The 21,601-nt window shown below is 39.3% G+C and overlaps 1 protein-coding gene across 1 annotated transcript in view; it reads left to right on the top strand.

The window, feature by feature from the left end:
• The first annotated feature begins 2,622 nt into the window (after nt 1-2,622).
• The window catches only part of NUDT14 (nudix hydrolase 14), a 58,545-nt gene continuing 39,566 nt past the window's right edge, over nt 2,623-21,601 (top strand). The window contains exon 1 of the mRNA XM_014871336.2: nt 2,623-2,967. Within this exon, the coding sequence (XP_014726822.2) occupies nt 2,887-2,967 (81 nt within the window). The 5' untranslated portion in view covers nt 2,623-2,886. The remainder of the gene's footprint in view (nt 2,968-21,601) is intronic.

Here is a 21,601-nt window from a genome sequence, read left to right as displayed (position 1 = left end):
ACTAGGGACAGGATTGTAGAAACATAAATGATACTGGAATAATGCTAATCAAACCCAAAAGATTCTGCAAGCAGTTAAACATGGGTTTAAGTACTGGAAATATCTCACTGAAGCTAATAGGCATTTAGTCAGTCCTTTAACACTTTGGAATTATGGACATCTGTTTTCCCAAGTCTCTGGACACATACCACCACTAGTATTTCTGCTTTTAAATGGAGCAAACACACAGGAATGTCAAGGAACACACAACAGAGAAGTTGGGGCAGTTTATTGAGAAAACATACCATGTCCTTTGGAAACCAGGTAGGAACAGAGCTCTCCTGGCCCCTGAGCTGAGGGGCTGGGCAGCATCTCTGCATTCTATCATCTCCTAATCATTGCTGTGAATTCAGTGCACTTAGAGCCAGGTTGGTGTCACTGTGCCAGTCAGCCACAAAAGCAGTGAAAGGGAACAGGAAAGCAGGAGTGTGTCTTACCCATACAAAAGTAAGTTGCTCCCCCTTCTTATTGTCCCTTTGAATAAATGGCAGCTGAAAGAAATTTCCTTCTTGGGATTGTTCCTGAACTAGCAAATGCAAAGCCACTTGCTGCAGAGGGTATCTAAGCCTTAATAATGAACTGTAATGAAATTCAGGTCCAGGTGCTGAATGATAGTCCCACTATGCAGGACATATTTTTCCTATTTATTTTCTTGCTCAGATTTCACCTGTAAAACAGGAACACTAAGGCAGCTCCTCAATCTCAGCCTGTTAAATCCTCAGTTCAGCTGGCATACTCACAAAGAAGATTTTCCAACAAAGGAATCGACAGCTTTCCATTGCAACTGCAACACCAAAGCGATTGGTGCACCAGAGCATCCCAAAATGCATTTTCCAGGTACATTAACGAGATCAGGTCTGTGACACATCACAACCCCAAAAGCTTCCCACCTAAGTCTAGGAATGGAATAAGCAATCCATCATATAGTGTGACACGTTCCCCAAAACACACACACACTCAAAACCTGAAAGTGGTGTCAGAATGTTTATTGAAGAGGGCAATCTGACTGGCTGAACCAACCTGGGTAGCCGGTAACTTTTAACATAAGCAAACAGAGATACTGTAAACCTGCTGTGCATGGAAACTGTGTTTATACTTAAATTGGACTTGGAGGACTGAAATAACTTACTAGAAAAATATAGCTTAAGTTCCCAGGAGCTCTGAATGACCTTGAGATCATTCTGAAAAAAACAGAAATATGTAGACATATACAGTGATGCAAACAGAGTTACACAAATATTTTTGAAGTCAGCTAATAAAATACATTTCCTTGCCTATTTTTTATGATAGCTTTGCAAACATACTTTTAAAACCACACTTTTCAACCCCACCAAGCATTTTTTTTGCCACTTGCGTTATCAGAACTGATGGTAAGCATTCTGCAATGTAAGTGCTGCCTCATTTACTTCTTAGTGAGTTTTGTAATTGCTGGATCTGTTCCTTTTAGGCAGACTGCTGAAATTCTTACTCCCACATGACAAGACAATAAACTTTCTTAGTGATGTAGTGGAAATACAAAGGAAGACCAAAAAAGATACAAGAAATTTCAGATTTTTCTCAATGCGGCTAATACATTGACAAAATATTTTGATTTATATGGCATCTAAATTGCTGCAGACAGGCACATCTGCATGGAAAGTGATCACAAATCAGAGAGATAACAACCATCACAAATTGTGAGCTCTGTTGCTCATGAACTTAGAAAATAATTATTAAAGCATTAAAGCAGCCAGAATAGTGTAACCTAATGTTGCATAACTGTGAGCAAACTGTTTCATTTTCCACAAAAACCATGAAATTGCTAAGTCTAATAGTGTTTTGCTTTAAAAATAATGACATAAAAGGAGAGGGGATAACTATTTTATAACTTGAAAACAGCCAGGGAAGTCTAACTGAGCTGCATTTATTCTTCTGCCATGGGCTGAGTGTATGGCCAGTACTGGAAGCTGACCCTGAAAAGGAAAGTTGGAGATGCATTGACTGATGGACTGCAGGTTATCCATAAATCTCTATTTGTACCTGCATTTTCCACAGCACTCAATCTCCATTCAGCATGAAAGCTCCACATATGCAGGCAGGCAGAAGGGACTGTGCTTTTCACAGCAAGGCGCTCATTCTGCAAAGCCTGATGATGTCCAGGAATGGGATAACCTGGGAGTACTTAAATGGCATCAAGGCTTTGGAGGGGGGCAGGTTTCAGTTCAGTGCCGGCATAGCCCATAAATTTTGGAGTGAAGCATAAGAATAACTGATGCTCTGAGAGCATCTGCAAAGCTCCTGAGATAACAGAATGGCAAATAGGCAAATAATTCTACTCCATGACGGAGGTTGTTGTGAGTTGGGTAGGGGCCAGTCTCTTTTCCGTGCCTGCAGTGAGAGGAAAAGAATAAATGGCCTTAAGCTAAGAGAGGGGAGATTCAGAATAGATAGTAGAAACATTTTTTTCCACTGTTATAATGGTCAGACATTGCAACAGGCTGCCCAGGGAGATGGTGGAGTCACCAGTTCAATAGGTGACTGGATGTGGCACTGGGCGATGTGGTTTAGTGCTTTAAGGGTTACAGGGGCAGTGCTAACTGGACGCTTGAACCGGATCATCTTAAAGGTTTCTTCCAACCTTGGTGATTCTGCGAATGAAGGCAGCGAGGCTCCTGTGTCCCGGTGTCGGGGGTGAAAGGCAGCACTCGGCGATCCCGGCTCCCTCTGAGGGCAGAGGCCGGGGAGCGCCGCGGCCGCGTCCCGTCAGCTCCGGGGCCGCTCCGCGGCGGCTGCGCGCGCCTCTCCCCTTCCTCCTCCTCCTCCTCCTCCTCCTCTTCCCTCCTCCTCCTCCGCCGGCCCCCGGCAGGGATGGAGGCCATCGAGGAGCTGGCGGTCCAGCCCTGCACCTCCTCCCTCTACCTGCGGCCTTTCCGCCTCTCTTACCGGCAGGTGAGTGGCGCCGCCGGCCCGCCCGCCCGCCGTGCCCGGTCCCTGCGGGGCCCCTCAGTCGCCGCCTGCGCCATTTTGCAGCAGCGCCGGTGCCGCCTCATGGCGCCGCCCGCCCCGCTCCGCCCGCAGCACCGCCGGGGCCCCTCGGCCCGCCCTGAGGAGGGGCTCGGGAAGGGCAGTGCAGGTGGCCCGGCAGACCGTGGGGTCACTGCCTTGGGGTGCCGCAGGTTCCCCATGGATGTCCTCTGTGCCTGCCGCCCACGTGGGGCTGGGTCTGTCACTTTCACCCTGTGCTGGTGTTTGGGTTCCCCTCTGGATCTGGGCCTTGCTTTGGTGTGGATTGTTCACATCTCGAGCCCTTTGCTGGCCAGACCTCAGCAGGCCATCAGTTTCATCCACGAAAGTTTAGGGGTCTGGGGCATCTCTTATGAGGACAGACTGTGGGAGGCCTGATCAGGCTAGGACTGAGAAGGGATCTCATTAATGCGTATAAATACCTCAAAGGTGTGTGCCAAGAGGATGGTGCCAGCTTCTTCTTCAGTGATGTCCATAAATTATAAACACAAGTTTCACTTCAACCTGAGGAAAGACTACATCGAGGAGCAGGCTGCTCAGGGAGGTCATGGAGTCTCCCTCTCTGGAGACATTCCACACCCACCTGGACACATTCCTGTGTTACCTGCTCCAGTGATCTCCAGCTCTGGGTGATCTCCAGAGGTCCCTTCCCACCCTGACTATTCTGTGAATAACCTCAATGCCTGCAGGTGGGAAGCAGGGAAGGAAATCCTGTCCCTTATCATGGTTGTATCAACATGAGTCACTTTCCACAGGATCCCTGAGAACTGGTACCTCCAACAGCGGCAGGAATGCAAGCCTTGAAAAGAAAGTCACTTCTCACAGCACAAAGCATTGCATGTGCCTTGGATGCTTTCCTTGGGCCTGGTTGTTGGCTGGTCCAGGGGGAGCTTTTACCCAGGCAGAGTGGTGGAAGGGGAAATGAAGGAGAGTTTGGACAGCCCTAGAAATGCATGGTGGAAAACACATCTCTCATTCCTTCTTTGCTTTGCTTTGCTTCTAAACACATCAGTTGGAAAGGCAGAAGAGGAATGTATTGAGTCCAACAATGAGATAAAGTACAGAAAATGAAAAGCAAGGGTTCAAATAGGTTTCATCAAAGCAGATGAGCTGATTTTTACCATTTAAAAAAAATTTATATACATTTATATACATTTTTATACATTATTTTCCTAAATAAAGCTCTCTTCTCATTGGTTGGGATAAACCATTTTGATTCATGAACAGCTGAGAGCTTTACACTGGATTATGTCTTTTTAGGTATCAGAAATAAACCTGAAACACATTCTTTCATGTTCTGAATTTTTGCTGGCTTAGCTTACAAGTGATGGGTCTTACTACTTAATTTCATTTTAATTTCTGAGTCATGCTCTATTTATATGAAAAACGTGATTTAATTAAAATGTTCGAAATAGTATTGCAAAATTACATTTAATTGATGTGCCTTAGACGTGATGAGTATCGTAAAGAAGAAATATGGATATGTTTGGTCATGTGCTGTGAATTGACAGAGACCAGCATTGCCACTAAATGAAGAAGACTTGCTCTTCTTGCTACTTCCTCTCCTTGCACAAGTGTCTGTGCAGCAACTGAGTGAGCTGGACTGGGGTCAAACCTAATCCAGCTAAAAAAAAGAAGTTAATTTTAAGCTAAACAAGATCAGTGATTCAGTTCATGATGCTGGCAGAGGGGAGGTGGTAATGTGGTAGTTAGAGATGAGTGTTTGGGGCCTGGTGAGGGCAGAGATTGTTTCTCTTGGCTGCAGCACTGTCTTAAAATGAACTTGAAAATGTAGTTTCTATGGCATCTGCACAGAGGCTGGCTTGTGTCCAGCCTACTGAGAGCATGAGCTCCATGTGAGCACAACTGTCTGTACCTGACCTGAGAAGCAAGCCTTAGGTTTATTGAAACATATTTTGCATTTAAAAACTGTCTAACTAACCAGAGGAAATACTAAATATTTTCACTCATTTGACTAATTGTTTCAAAAGCATTTAGGTCTGCTGAAAACCCCATTAAACAGTCAAGTATCTAAAATCCAAGAGAGTTAGGATGCCTGTTCTGCTTAAGAATTTTTGAAAATTCCACCACTCCTCTAAAACTGACAATTGTTTCCAAAATCTAGTCCTTGATCTTAATGCTTTTATGCTGAGTTGGTCTTCCTTTGTCCAACTATTTTAATTCACTAGCTGGAAAAAGAAAAGAAACTTTTCTTCTTCCCAGTTCCTAATTGTTGTATCTTACAGTAACACTAATTTCCCCCTTCCATGAATTCCCTGAACTTGCTTGCTGAATTTGACCCAACTCTAATAAAAAAGTCTTTCTGGATAACAGAATAATCTAATGGGGAAAACTTGAATAATGGGATTTGTTGCACTGTGAAAACTGAAACTAGTTTGGATACTTAAATTATGCAATATATGGACTTATTGGAAGGCTTGGGGTGGTCTTATAGGTGCATTTGTGAAACTATAACACATCCCCTATAACTCATTGTCGTCTGAAGAAGATTCATTGATGCATTTTTTGGTGTAATATTAATGAAGGACAATTGGGGCCTTGGAGACTGAGAACTTGAAATCTATTTTCAATCTATTCCTAAAATAGGCATTTATATGTTTAACATATATTTTCTGTCCAGGGACATATATAGAGAGAGAGGTTTTTTTATTAATTTGTTTTCTTTCACAACTACTGCTTTTCTGTACAAATAGGAAATTGAAAGAATTTTTACATACAGTGTAGGATTTTGCGATTTTTTTCTAAGCATTCATGAATGCTTAAGTAACAGCATTGATTTCTAGACATTTCATATCAAAATTATGCTACTTGTGTGGAGATAATTTGAATCCTACTACTTTCTCTAATACAGCAAGGTCTTTAAACATAAATATAAGCTTTATTATTTTAAAGATAAATTTATATAAGTGATTTACATTTCAGTGTACTCTGCTAGTCTGATTTTATCCATTCAGCCTGCACCCCACTGAGTTGTAAACCACTGTTGTTCTAGCAGCTTTACAGACCACTCAAAATCTGTAAGACATCAGAAGAGGATCCATTTGAGGGCTGAAATCTAAACAAAATGCTGAGTAAATTAGCTCAGTTGGTCAGAGCGTGGTGCTAATAACATCAAGGTCACAGGCTCAGTCCCTGTATGGGTCATTCTCTCAAGCTGGATCAGTGATCCTCGTGGGTCCCTTCCAACCCAGAATATTCTGTGATTCTGAAAATACTTTTGTAAACCCATACAGGTTGCACATCTGAAGGAGGCTGTGGTCACACCTGATGAAGAGTGGAGCCACAGACTCAGATCATTGTCTGCCTGCTCTCAGAGGCATTTTACACATTTACAGTTGCAGGCCCAAGGATTGCATTAATGTTTTGGTCAGCTGAGTATTCTCCTTGGACATACAGATGCTCAGACTGGGAGCTGTGGACAAACACAGGAACAAAGGTGTGTGTACGTGGAATCCAGTCAGGCAAATTACTGTCATGTTAGGGAGAACCTGAGCAGTGTCCTCATAGGTTTGTGCTTGAGTCCCAAGTTCCTCTGTGTTGTAAGAGCTTGAGTCATCCTTTACACTCTATTTGGTTACATATAGAAATACTCTTCCAAAAGACCTTGACAAAAATGTCAGTTTCTGGATCTTTCACTGAAGTGAGGATTGTAAGAAATCATGGCAATTCCTGAAGTTACAGCAGTTTGTGCCCAGTGGATTCTGTTCTTCCCATAGAAGGTCACGAGAGCTTTTCATATGATGTGTTTAATCATCGGCTCCTTCTGCCCATCTGTATTTTAAGTGAAAGCAATGAGCTCTGATTTTTGCTGTAGACCATAAAAGTAGGTGTATACCCTTCTGAAAAACTTCCAGATTGAGGCACCCTGCAGCTTCGTGTTGGGGATCTAAGCTATGGAGAATAGCCTGACTTGCTGGAGAAATCACTGTATTAGTCACTCATTTAAATGATTAGTTCTGTCTTTGTGTAGTGTAAAGGTAGAAATGGAAGTGCAGCCAAGGAGTTGTGGAATTCAGCAAACTGCAGTCTGATTTTGGTGAGGGCCAATATAGAAGGGTGAAGTACAGATTAAGTTTATATTCTTCAAAATAGGTGTCTGACAGAGCTTCAAAAGGGACCTCAGCTTCTGTTTGGGATTTTCAGCTGTCAGCCCTGCTCTAGGTGGGGCCCTTAGTCAGATCAACCATATTTGAAGTGAGGTAGCCTGGGGTTGAGAGATGGACAAGGTACCTGACAGCCTGAGGAATATTTTCTTCATTTTGTCAGTAGGAACCCTGTGTCTCTATATATTTTGGTTCTCCTTGGTACCGAGAGAAGAAAATTCATTTTTCTCACACAGAGGATATCATCTGTCTAGTTTTAATGTGTACTTGCCCCCAAAGTGCAAATTGATTTGTTATCTAAATTGGCTTTTTTTTTAAAACATACATCACCTCCTGAAGAATTGGCTTATTTACCAGGAACTCCATGGCAAATCTCTTTTCACTTTTTCCTATTGAAGTTTTTCTGCTTTTCATAAATAATTTATTCAAGAGACCAGAGGGATGGCTAATGAGAGATTAACTCAATGCCCAAGGGCTAGGGCATTTCCCTGGGATGTGGTAGAGTCAGGCTGCAAAATCTCACTTCAATTAATATTGCTTCCCACATCACAGGAGCGTGTGCTCACTGCTGGGAAACACATTTGTGTGTAAATCTTCAGCTCTCTTTTGTGTATTCTAGCCATGCACTAGCCTATATATTAGACAAAAAAAAAAAAAAAATACAAAGTTTAAAAACTCTGCTGAGACTCCAAGTCATGGAGTCGATGCTTGAGTAGCAAACAGTTAAAGAGAGTCCTTAGTTTGAGCAGCGTTAAGTATCCAAATGGGATTGGATACAATGAAGTCTTCTTAATCAGCACCTGAGCTGAGAGGGATTTCAGTGGTTCTGCATGTTAGATTTGGACCCTTACACAAGATTTTGACAGAGCTATGGTAGATCTTGCTGTAGCAATTTAAGAAGTTACTGCATGCAAGTTTTTCCCCTGTGTTTATGTTTCTTAACCCTGCGAATCAGCAGAAGGTGGAGTTGCTCCAGCTCTTGCTCTGTTGTTCCAATTCAAACTCACTACCATCAGCCCTTTAAGCCAAATCACTGAGCTTTACACAGAGCTGAGTGAATTGCCTATGCATATTCTTTTTGGTGACCTCTGTGCTAGGAACAGCACCCTTCAAAGGGGAGGCAGAGCATCCATCAGCTGGGGGGAAGCATCTAGCTGGGGGAATAATAACCTGAGCTGTTACAGAAACTTTTGTCCAGAGCTCACATATCAAAGCCTTTGTGGATCTCTCCCAGACTCCTGTACCTTTGTTTTTGAAAGTTGTTCTGGCAGGAGAGCTCTTGCCACTGTTTCCTTGCATTTTATAAACATATTTATGCATTCTGCCCAGGAACTTTTAGAAGTTTGCCACCAGACTAGAACCAACTGTCAGTAATTTTCCCAGTGTGTTTGTATGTGAGTGAGTTTGTGTTTTGAATCTGTGGCATGGTGAATGGGCATCTGTTTCAATGATGCGGGTGGGATAAACCTCAAAAACTCCATGCATATCGACTGAACCGTGCAGTCAGTAGTGGTAAATTGGAACTATTCGCTCTTTTCTGAGCTTCACATTCCTTCCACACTTCAGAGTAGGTCAATGCCTTAGCATCACATTTCCTCTATTGATTAAATACTTAGAATAATTTATTTCAAAGTTAAACATGAAAAATGCTCCCTTCAAGTTCATTTTAATGCATGATGTTTTTCATTCACTGTTAATGGAATTAAATTATTATATCTTTGAGTTTTGCAGTTGTTGTAAACCAATTTTCAAGGCGGCTGTAGATTTTTACACCTCATGAACTTTGTAATGGGTAGAAAACGTGCTTTATGAGCAGAGTGCAGTTCATCAGTGAAGTTCTGATCTGAGTTTGCTACTGCTTTCTTTTGTGACCATGAGCAACCGCTGTGTCTTACACTTTTAACTGTCATGGAGATGTCATCAAGATTAAAATATGTGTATACATGGAGAAAGAAGTGAGGCCTATATCATTAATGCCGTGAAAACTTTGAAGATGAAAAAGCAAAGCAGGGCAGTGTAACAATAATATTAACAATCTTATTTTGCATTTAGGAATTTTTGTATATGGTAATAACAACATGAATGTGCCCAGCTGCCTGAAAATATTCTCTGGAACTTCCGTCTGCTTTTTTATAAACATAAAACATTCTTTTCTGTTTTGACAGTTAAAAATTATGCTGTTGAGGGAGTAAACAGATTTTTAAGTTACCTGTTCAAACAAGTAAGTCTTCTGTTGAATCTTCAAAAGGTTCCAGTAGTAGGAAATATGTTACCAAGTAACACATTTATTTGCAGTTCATTTTTTCAAAGCAGTGAAAGGAGATGCCATTTTTTCCCTGTGAAGTTTGTCTCATTTTCTTCAGCTTGTCAAGTCTGTTATGTCAGTGTGGAGTATTAATCTTAAATGGAAACATACTGCTTCCAGCTCAGGGAGTCCCCGAGCTGCAAATTGCAGGAGTCTGGGAGTATTTTAACAATATATTCTTCCTTGGGCATCTTGGCTTCTGTCAGGGATAGATCCTGGATGAGACTGATTTTTGATCTGACTGCTGCTGTGTTAACAGTGAATGTGGTTGAAGTGCAGCATAATTCTTTCTTACGGGTGAAAGAAAAGAAAGAAAATTTTCTGCAAAGACAGCATTAGGGAGTTAAGTACTGTGGGAACATAATTTCCTTTGAGAGAAATGGTGTTCTCTGCAATTAGAACACAGATTTAAGAAAAGGAACTAAGGAATCTAGGCATATCTGCTTCTGACTCTGCCATATGCTTTGAATTCAGCTCTGAAAATTTGTACAAGTTATTTTTGTATAAGACATTTGTGAATTACTGAAGGAGGAAATGGGAAGCATTAGTTAATAAGAACAGTAGTTGAAAAGAACGCTTGTACTTGTTTTTGTTTCAGTGAAATTATGTCCTGTTAGTCGTAATTTCTTTATCTAGCATGCTTTGACAAGTGAATGTAAGCTTTGAAGCAAATGCATGAAAAGTAGTTGACAGTGACAAAACTTCGTATTTTTAGGTCAGTCATACTATGATTTAGCACGCTTGTGACAGCAAATGTCACATAATGGAAAGAAAAAGGCCTTGTTGAGCACCTTTTGTAGCTGAAATGTGTCTGCACTTACATAAATGATCAGTAAAATCTCATTTAATGCCATCAGATTACTTGGGTTACTGCACAGTAACTGTGAAGTTAAGACTGAGTGTAGGAGGAGGCACGTAATTTGTAGTGAGCTTAAACTCTACTTCTCAAGTTCTGATAGGCAGCTCACTGAGTGCCACTGGAATACTTGCAGGCCATCCATGTGAGGCAGCTTAGAAAAGCAGATCAATTATCAGCAGGCTGAATGTGCTACCAAGGCCTACAGCTTTCCTGGAAGATGTTTCGAGGTCTGCAGATGAAGAAGTTGAAAGCCATCAGCTCTGGCAATACCACTCCAGTAGCCTCATCTGCAAGGACTTGTCTGCACAGGACTTTCCTGATTAACTCCATGTCTCATTCTACAACAAAGAGTCTGGTTCTGTTTACGTTAAACCATTTTCAAAGTACGACTGCACTTTGAATTCATACCCTACCTTAATCCATGTTAACTTTTCAGTGTGTGCCCTAAGGGAGCAGTAAACTAAACTGGATGACTGTGTCCACACAGGGGTTTAATGGAGTTTAAGTAGCAGAATTCAAGTTCATCAAGGTACTTATTTCAGATTCATTTTCTTGATGTCCTGGTATAGACAAGCCCTAAGAATAAAAGTGGTTTAGTTCTAAATGAATGAACCATGTTATAAAATTCATCACTGAAGTTTTATTATACTTTTGTGTGTGAAATACAGCTACTGTAGGGTAAAAAGTAGGCTTTTTTGTCTTGTTTGGTACCATCTCTCTTGTAGTAATTGCAGTTAGATCTGAGAAATAAAATAGTGCTCATGTTCTTCCAACAACTAAATGCTGAATTTTTTTTTCAATTTGGATCAAAATTCATGTGTTTGCTTAAATAGCAGAAACTTTTCCTCATACAAAAAATCTGTCATCTGAATCACAAACTCAGCTATGACATTATGTGTATTTGATATGTTTTAAAGCAGATGAACACTGTAAAATTTTAAGTGTTTATAGCAAATCTGAATATCATGGAAATTAGACATTTTCTGTAAATGGCAGTATTCTTTAAAATGTCAGGGTTTGATGTTCTACAGGGGATGAAACTATCCTACTCTATTCCTGAAAACAAGTGTATTTTAAATAATTTTATCTCAGCTGCTGCCATATTTAAAATACATTTGTATTTTCAGCTGTAACTCATAAAAGGTCAGCTCCCGTGCTCTGAAAACTCTGGACAAGTTGATACTGCATAAATGAGCATGTTTTACACAGCAGGCATATAATGTTATCTGCCCCTCTGACTTGCACTCAGATCAATTACTCTCCATAATTTTTAACTAAAGTTAAAGAACTTAGCTTTTTGTTACTGTCCTTCAGACATTGATCAAAATCTTGTTAATACAGTAACACTAAAGTTTACTGAAGTTTAAACAAAGTAAAGCTCAGTTTTTCTTAGTGGTCAGCTCATGTCACACTAAAGCCCTGATCACTGATCAAAACAGCATTAATTACTTGTTTCACGTTGAGGTTGCTGTGTCAAAATCCTTTAAATACCTCTTGGAGCAGAGAGGGAATCTTACGGCCTGTGACAGAGCAGCTGGTGTGGACATGGGCTGATGCCCCAGTTGACAGGTTGTTGGATTAGAAAGAATATCAAAGGCAGTGAGTAAGATTAGGGATAAGTGAACATCTGACAGCAGTTTGCAGCAGGGGAGAACAGATGATAAACAATGGGAGCGGGGTGCGTGGGGGGGGTGAGAGGTGAGAAGGCCATGGGAAAAGTGTGGCGGCAATCACTAAAGCTCCAGGTTGCTGAGCCTCATGAATAGAACAGGAAATGGGATTTGCTGGGACAGATGTGCTGAGTGGTGATGAATACATTATAGGGAAATGAGGCTAAACTCCTGAAGGTGAGAGATGTTCTTTCTCTGAAAATAGAAAATATGGGAAAAGAAAAGTTTACCTCTGGAGAAGTAAACAGTCTTGAAAATTAATATAGAAAGGAGTAATGCTAATGCTAATTTTAATTAAATTATTATTCCACAGGAGTGTTCATGATAAACTCTAAGTCATGTACTTGCAGCATAATAATCTTACAGTGCTATTGCATATATAGGATTGAAAGTGTTTATTTTAGTCATAAGACTGCACAAATGGTGGAATAGTTTGAATGATGGAACAGCCTGGAATGGAGACTCTGACTGGATAATGCTTAGAAGCATATTCTGTATCTGGCATGTATTACATAGCACTCACAAAACATATGTTTGATCCTGCCACTGTTAAGAGACTTGTACTGAGTGATCTTGTGAGGTCCTTCCAGCCTTAACATTTTTTCAATTCTGTAAAGTGATTGAATGCTTGTAGAAAATCATACATAACTCTTCCTGTTCTTTAGGGTATTGTTTCTTCTTGGACTTCCTGAGTGTATATTCTTGATGGATCCTTTTCCAATATTTATGATATAATTATGTCAGAAAGCCAACAGAAACTTTTTGCATGTTTGCTTATAGGGCTGTATGTCAGTTTTCTGACTTAGAATTTCTTACGAGATTTTTTTTTCAAATTTATTTGAATAAAAACTCATTAAAAACATCTCACACTAACATTTTAATAATGTATTACTTTAGCTGAAGGGAGGATAAGCAGAAAGTATAATTGTTAATGTTATGAGAAAGTACCAATAAGATTTTGTTCACAAGGCAGCTGGAAATTTATACCACAATGTATTCTCACAGTTTGAGTTATAGATACAAGCTTGGTAAAATAATGTAGAAACACAAACGGTGAGAGTCACCAACTGGAAAACATAAAGCTCAATGTTGTAAGGACAAGAGATGACTTAGCAGTAATGGGAATGCCCACCATCTGTCCTTCCTGACCTCAAATCCCTCAGATGTGCTGCCCCTGTCTTCAGGTTGAGGAGATGTGAGGCTGGCCTCCTTTAGTCCCTGGTTGTTCCTGGCTATGTGTACTGTAACTGTAGCTCTGGTTTGTGAAAGAACAAGGGATTGTAAACAGAATCTGGGATTAATGTGTCCCATAGCTCTGCTTCATGGAATTAGCTGTTCATGTTTGAGAAATTCCACGTTTAGTATCTTGACCACAGTGGCATCACTTGAATACAGCAACTGAAGAGTTGGTAGAGCTTTGAAATTACAGATGTTCCACAAAATTAATGATCAATGAAATTTGTCCTTCAGTCAGCCGTAACCAAAGATATAAAATTATGGTGAGCACATCAAAACAGAGACAAAAAAAAATCTGTTTTACTGATTCCAATTAGCATAAGTACTGTCCTAATAGGTGTTGTTGTGTTTTCCATAAAACTGATTTCTGCATTTGCATGAAACTATAACCAAGGAATTTACCATTTGTTGTAGGCAATTCTCACTTTAAAGATCATTTACAGTTGGCTTGCATAGTTCTTTACTTTATATCCCAGTATTGAAACTGTTACAGGGTCACTGTCATGCAAGTTGCAGAAATACTGCAGTAACACATAGAACTATATATAAATCACTAATCAATTAATCACCAATTCATTCAATTTACTGAATGCCAGTAGTATATGGTATTTAAGTAGTAGGTACATTTCTCACTAGGAGTGCTCTCTATTAGAACGGATGACAGATTAGAAGATGTTCACAAGTTACTTAAATCTTTCTGTGTATTACCCTTTCCCTGTGGGAAGATGATAAGAGGACTGCCTCTGTGGGAATCAGATTTCAGTTGTGTCTATCAAAATTGAGAGGTAAAAGTGAAATTAAGAAAAGAGCAGAATCTGGAGCTAGTTGCATCTGTCACTTTGAAGTGATTTTTGAGAGGGGGTGGGGAGAAAGGAGAGGATGAAAAGCCCTGAGGATCTTTGTGACGAGGGTCTGTGAGAAAGTCTTAGGAGAAAAATCTAAAGATTGTTCCTAAGCCTTGGCTTCTGTTAGCCCCCTGCTGCTGTTCTTCATCAAGTTGTTTTAATGGCTTTCAAAGCAAGTGAGTGGAAAATGGTTTCTCTGGAACTTTAAGGAGCCTGAAGTGAAAACTGTCATTGCTTTATAAGTAAAACACATCAAAGATCGATGGAAGAATTGCTTGTTAAACACATTGTAGATTTAATTGAAAAATGGCTGATATTATAAAAGAGACATCAGATCATCGTAACTGCGTAAAGGTGAAAGTTTCATGGCTTGTCATCTGCTCAGGAACCTGCATTAAGTATCTCTTTCATAGCTTTTGTGACCCCCTATGTGTCTGCAAGATGGTTTTTTTTTCCACGAGTGTTGCGGTTTTTTTCATAACGTATAGATGGAAAAGTACCAAAGCATAAAAATATGTAGGTGGTCGTTACTGCGCTTTTTAATTTTCTGTCTGTCTTTAGGGATGCCTTTTTCTGGTATTTTTAATTAACGAGTGCTTCAAATTCTTATCTGTTTCTGAAATAGCTGTTTCTCTTTGTGTTGCAGTGCATAATATTTGGTGTGTTCAGTGTGTGCAAAGTGCATTTGTGTATCATCTAGTAATTGCAGGTTTCTTCTGGAACCTACCCTCTCATTTTCCTCTCCTTTCCCAACTGTCCATGCCCTCTACCGTCCTCCCAATCAGTAAATAGCATTTTTTTATCATTGTGTTGTAGATCTCATGCAAAAAAGTGAAGGAAAAAAGTGTGCATTGAAAACAGCATTTCCACTGAAACTATGAGCCTAATTTTTTAAAACCAAATGCTTTTTCTGATCTCATGCTGCGTATGATCATGGTACACATTTAGTAAGCAAATACAAACAATTCTTTTTAAAGACTAGAAGAATTCCTCAGCAAGCTGATAAAGTACAATATCCATCTTCAGATTTCAAAAATATTCAATGTTGTAATATCAATTTTAATTCACAAATTTCTTCTGGAGTAAAACAGCTACATCTATGCATGATTCTGACTCCAGATTTGATTGTATAAAATGTAGAAAATTGTATTTCCCAAGAGCCTAATATGTGATGATTGCAATTACTGGATTTTCTGCAAATGATAAGGCTTAGAAATGGTATGTTTCATCAGAAAACATGACATTATTTGAGTGAAATCTGTAAGATTTTCATTATGTACGAGATAATTTAAATAGGGAATGAGAATATTGACTGTGCAATCAACTGCATAGAATTTGATCACTTGATGTTATTGTTTTAAGGATTCTTTTCAATTATATTTGTCATTTTAAATTATGTGTTAATTAGCTGTAATGGTTACTTGTGAACTTAGAATGGATATAGCATTTTGGTTTGCTGCATAAAAAGATTCTGGACAATAAATGGGTCTGGCCAAATATTAAGATCTTTGGTATGAATTTTTATAACTGTGTGAAATTGCAACTTTGCTGAATAAAATCAATTTTTAGCTGCTCTCGTTGATGAAGCCATGATGGCCTCATGAGGCCTTGATGTTTCTATTCAGTCCCAGTTTAAACAAATTCAAAAGCAATTTGAGTAACTTTTTTTACTTAGTAGGTAAGCTGATTGGAGTAGCAGCAGCTCAGTGCTTTTTAACCAGAAATTATATATTCTGTCAAACTGACTGGCAGTCATGACAGGGAAAAAATAGGGGAAAACAGTAAATTTCTCTATCAATGATAACATTATAAATAATTTTTTTAAAAAATGTAAGCTATGATGCTATATAGCTCTTGTATATATTCTTATCCAGAACTGCTAAATTAACTATCACTGTTGACTTTATTTAGTTTCATTTTGGCTTCAAGACCTGCCTTTGTTATCATTATGCCACTTAAACTTGTTGAGCTTTTGAAGCAGCAGGATTAGAAGAAAAATTGGCTTTCAAAAATCAAATCTTTTGGCAAATCAGCTTTAGAATTTCACATGTGTGTCTGCACTAAGCACTCTGTTTTCAGCATCGTAACATTTCTGACACTTGAAAATATTGGACACAGGCAATTTCTGATTTACTTTGCGAAGCTGTGTTGCTCTTCAGAGTGACATTTCCATAACACTGCAGTTTGTACAGCCTAAAATTTTATCTGTAATTCATCTGACTTGTACTGTTCAGATAAATTAAAAAACAATGAGATCAATATTTCTTGTAGTGATAGGAGAAGGGAGAACAGCCTTAAACTGAAAGAAGATATATTTAGATTAGCTATTAGGAGGAAACTCTTGGCTGTGAGAGTGGTGTGAGGCACTGGCACAGGTTGTTCAGGGAAGTTATGGTTGGATGCCCCATCCCTGGAAATGTTTAAGCCCAGATTGGATGGTGCTTTGAGCAACCTGGTCTGGTGGAAGGTGTCCTGGTCTATGGCAGAGGGTCCGGAAATTGATGATCTTGAAGGTCTCTTCCAGCCCAAATTGTTCTGTGAATATTGGCCCCCTATTCAGTGAAACCCATCACTAATCATTAGTACAGAAATTACTGCTATAGTATTTTACAGGATTGCTCCACCAAATCTGAAACACTAATGTCTCCCTGATTATTTCTGTAAACCACCCTTATTTCTTGTCAAGGAGAGGTGGTTGACCTGTCAGTCTGGAGAACCCTGTTTCTTTTTATCTCATTACTTTCTCTTTGATCTGTCTAGGAGTTCAAACCTCTTGGCAGAAATCTGACAGGACTCACGGGAACATACGAGCCTCCCTAGAGCATTATGGGATACTCCATAGAGAAAGATTAATTTGTTAAAGTAATACTATAAATGTCAAGATTTAAGTGTAAGAATTACGTCGAGAGGTGGGAGAGTAGAGATTTAATCACACCCAGGGGCTGAAAAAAGTCAGGGAAACTATTTCACTAAACGGAAAAATTGTCAGGAAATTTGCTTTTGAAGTATTTCTGAAAAGACTTAGATGAATGCCAGTTGGCATTGTGTTTTCCCTCCCCTCTGTCTGTACACTCTTCTGCAGCCCATTGGATAGAGCAGTGTCAGGCCTTCCAGTCCTGCACTAAGTGGGATGATAAACCACACCCAACAGTTGTGCCTTGGGGAGAGGATGAAAGGGAGAAAAAACGACTTTCTGCAGTGCTGTGTTATGTATACGTTTAGTGAGAAAAGTGTATCTTGCTCTTGCAAGGGAAGGTGTCTGATTGCCTGTAATAGTTGTGAATGTTGAATCTTCATTCTTAGACCAGCCCTGCTCACCCTGTGGGGTGAACTTGTGACCTTGGTTCTTTGTGTAAGATTTAGGCTGTTCTGTATATGCTGTGTTTGTGCCACTGCATGCTGAGAATGAAGTCTTAGAGCTTAAAGTGTCTTGGTGTTCTATTGAAGGAGCCAACAGAAGTGGCCCATAAATAGTTTTAACATGCTCACAATATTCAGTACACTGCTGAGGAGACATGCTCAAAATCCTGGGACCCTGTCTATAAACATACTTGGAGGAAATGGTAGCCTTGTGTTTTTGTGAGATTTGGTCTATAGGATATGTCCTCCCTCTGCTCTCACTTCACCACAGAGACATGGCACTGCTGCACCTGGCTTTGTTCCCAACTTTGTTGAGACTCAGGATGTGCCAAGTGCTGCCTGCTAACCTTGGTCAAGCTTGTTAATGCTGGATCTTTGTTGGCAGGTACCAGCCTGGTGTGTGAGGCAAGGGGAACAGTTCACTGAGCTGTGTTTTCTGCATTGATTTGAATGCTGCATCAGAAGTATTTTGTCCTTTGTAAGTTATATATATATAAATGAATAGATTTGTAAACTATTTTAAAATCATACTCATGTGATCCGTGATATTGCTTGTCAGGTGCATTAGGAAAACCAAGTAACTTGGCAGTTATGCATGATGGATTGTTTTCTGTGTTGTTTGGGTTTTTTAAGACCAGTTTTAATGATACAACAGTCTCTGGGTTTTTCTTATCAGCATTCTGCTTCAGGTGACACAGTCAGTAGTTGGGGCTTTTTTTAAATTAGAGCAGCATTCATCAACAGCATGGTTTTTGAATGCAGATTTATTATCTGTTTCAATGTGGAGTGGCCCAGTATTGTGGTAGAAGAGGGATAGTTTTATTTTCCTGCTGGCTCTTTGTCAGCCAGAAAAGATTTTAATCAGATCCTATATAAGTTGCTGTGGATTGTTAGAATGACTAAGAAGGTAATGAGAAATATTAGACAATTGATGGTGGTGATTAGCTTTTGGCTGAAGTACCAGTGGCAACTTAAACTGTGGTTTTATGGTATTGTCAGTGTTGTTTTCCTGAATGACATAGCAAAATTAATGATGAAAGGACAGTTTCTTTCCTTCCTCTCTTGGATGAGGGTCATGACCTAGGGTAGCAAATAAGAATAAATTATGCTTGTAGGCGTAGTGGTTGCCTTGGGACTGATGATTTTAAGATTCATTTACTCCTTCTACCTACTTTACTTGTGTTTGCTTCTCTCCCTGCTGTGCCTGCAGAGATGAGGTGAAAGCCCTAAATCCCAGCAAAGTCAGGGAGGTGAATCTCTCTGGGACAGAGATCCTACATGAGGCTATGCTGTACCAGTAACTGTCTGGGAATCATGAGTTGTGAGAATGAGATGTGGACCAAAGCAGTGTTTGTCCTGTGTGTAGCATTTGGAGAATCCTCTTCCTAAGGGGTTGAAGGGTTATTTTGACTGATGAGTGCACAGGATGAGTACAGGAAGGAGCTCAAGAATATTCAGTGAGAATTCTCATCAACTCTGGGGTCTCGAACTTGCAATGGGTACTTTATATTGAATTTCACTCTGTCTTGAAACAGCTACTACAGACAGACATGATTGATCTAGGTATGTTATGATGAGTGCAGAATTATTGCCCCTGCCTGTCATTAAATATCACTAGTCTGAAATTTCAGTCAGGCCCTTTATCTTGGTAACTTGTCAAAAGAAGCAGCTGCCAGTGGACAAGAAAAGATGAAAACAGGTTTCTTGGAGATATTTTTAATTCTTTTGGTCTCTCTAAAAAAAAAAAAAAAATTAAACTATTTTTTTTCCTTGTAGTTATGTGTGTCTCAATAAAATTTGTTGTCTTTAGTAACTTAGGAGATTAAGTGCCATTTTCCAAAGTAATTTTCAGGAATTGGTCTCAATTTCAATAACACTTCATCAGATAGTAAAGCAGAAATAATTCTGTAATCCTAGACAAATATTGCTGTTTAAGTCCCACCACAGGAATTACGTTATTCAATAAAGATGTTTAGATGCAACTAGGAGTTCTGCCGTTTGACTGAAATTGCAGGGGTCCAGAATAAAGTCTAAATTCAATTCTTCCATCTTTCTAGTGGGGATCTTAAAGGTGAAGGTTGTTGAATGCTAAAAAGTGCTTTCATAAATCTCACCTTTTGGAGTTATTCATTATTATAATTTGGGAGTAGGGCTGTGAACCCATGTCTGTGTTCCCCAGATTAATTTATTACTAAACTACAAAAGCCATGCTTGTTTATTTGTTTATTTGTTTCCAACTGCAACAATATGCAACAATTTATACAAATAATGAAAACTCCAGAAAAAGTTCTGAAGCACAGAACACCCGGGAGTTCTCAGCAGCCTTTGGGTTGAGGCATTTCCCTGGCTTTCATTCTCGGAGCTGGAGCCAGCAGCTATGCATCCTGGACCTATGTTTCTCAGCCTCCTATTATAGTTATTGCAAATTGTGTGAGACTTTTTCTTAAACAATAACAAGAAAAATATTGGTAAAATATTAGACACAAAGCCTTTGCTTGGGAAGTTTTCAGCAAGGATGGGTACAAGCGTGAGATGTGCAATACATCTGTTTGAAAGTACAGCACTTATTTACAGTAAAGTATTTTGCTATCACATCAGCTGAATGCAGTTTCCAAATTATATTATCTCTGTTAAAACTGCTTTACCTTTGTCCAGTCAAAGTTTCAAGTTTTATGTTTTCCTATAATGTTCGGAAAAAATGGAGTAAGTAATTTTGTAAATATGGAAGGTGTATGTTCCTTTTATCCCTGCAAAATAAGAAAGTGTGTTACAAACTTCAAAGGGAAAACACGGTTTAGTGAAAATGGAGAAATACATGCAGAAAAATTCAATTATATAACAGGAATTTAAAAGAACAGTTGAATATTCACTTTAAATTTTATCATTTGTATACAATGACAGAAGAGTCTGAAGACTCCTCCTGTTAGCAACTGGTTCCTTTGTACAGAATTGGATTTAACCTAATACTAGGAAATCCCCATCTGTATCTCAACTCATAACCTTAAATTATATGCTGACTTGGCAGTAAAATGATGTGAGAAAAGTCATAAATTTGACCTTTGTCCATATTGTGTTTCTTAATGTCCTTATTCTTTGTAGTATAGATTTCAGTGCACCGCTGTGGATTTGCCTTGGAATAGAGCGTGTTTGATCTGTACATGCAATTGTTCCTGATAATTATGTGTATTTAAAAGAGAAAAACGAGGTGAGAAAGGAGATTTGATTTAATTTAATGTACTTATATATGCTTAATTCTCATGTTTTATAAATTTCATTCAAAGGTAGGCGATCTTAATGATAGCTGAATGCCAAGGTAAACTGCAACAACTCCATTGTTGAAAAGTACACACAAAAAAACCAAACTGTGACCTGAAAAGTAAACTTCCAGGGGATTATAGGAGAAAGTTTACTTACACATCAGGTATCTTAGTTGTAATTGTTCTGGCAGTTGATGTACATAAAATGAACAAAGTGGCTTGGCCCAGTATTGCATTAACAGTTGAATAAATTAATGCATTCTCCATTGTTTACTTTACCTCCCAAAGTGTGAAAAAATTGCACCTTTGAACAGTAAACTCTATTGCTATAACCATCTGTTTGCAGTTTCATTACACACTCCTACCAGAATAACCTTCTCTTTGAAGAGAAAATTGATATGGGTTGTAAAAATTACGGTCTCTGACCTTAGGTTTTATGTCCCTTGAGGTATCCCTGGTGTGGTCTCCACTGGTAGATGTTAAGGTTTCTTCAAGAAGTACCTTCATGTCTTCCAGCTAATTTCAGATAAGAAGCCCATGCATCAAGAGTTGGCTGTCACACAGAGCTGAGCTCTCCAGTCTCTGTTCAAGCCTTAAAATGAGCTGAGTGAGACCCTTGCAGCTTTGTCCTGCCCTTCCCAGAACTGCTGTGTCAACTGGGGCTGGCATAAGGTCCTTTAGAGTAAAGGATGTTTTGTCTCCATGGACTTTACTAGCTCAGTCTTACTTCTGAAACTGTTAATATTGTCAATTAAAGCCAATTAGCAGCACTAGTATTTTGCTTCAGGTAGAATGTTCACTTTTAATTCTGTTAAAGTGTCATCAGTTTCTGTATTTTTGGATGCATACTCCACAAAGGCACTAAAATCAGTCGTTTCCAACTGAAATACTCGAATAGGGAAG

Source organism: Sturnus vulgaris, chromosome 6 (assembly GCF_052056855.1).
Source record: "Sturnus vulgaris isolate bStuVul1 chromosome 6, bStuVul1.hap1, whole genome shotgun sequence".
NCBI classification, from domain to species: domain Eukaryota; kingdom Metazoa; phylum Chordata; class Aves; order Passeriformes; family Sturnidae; genus Sturnus; species Sturnus vulgaris.
The sequence above is the reverse complement of the archived record's forward strand: the minus strand, read 5'-3'. Positions and strand labels throughout refer to the sequence as shown.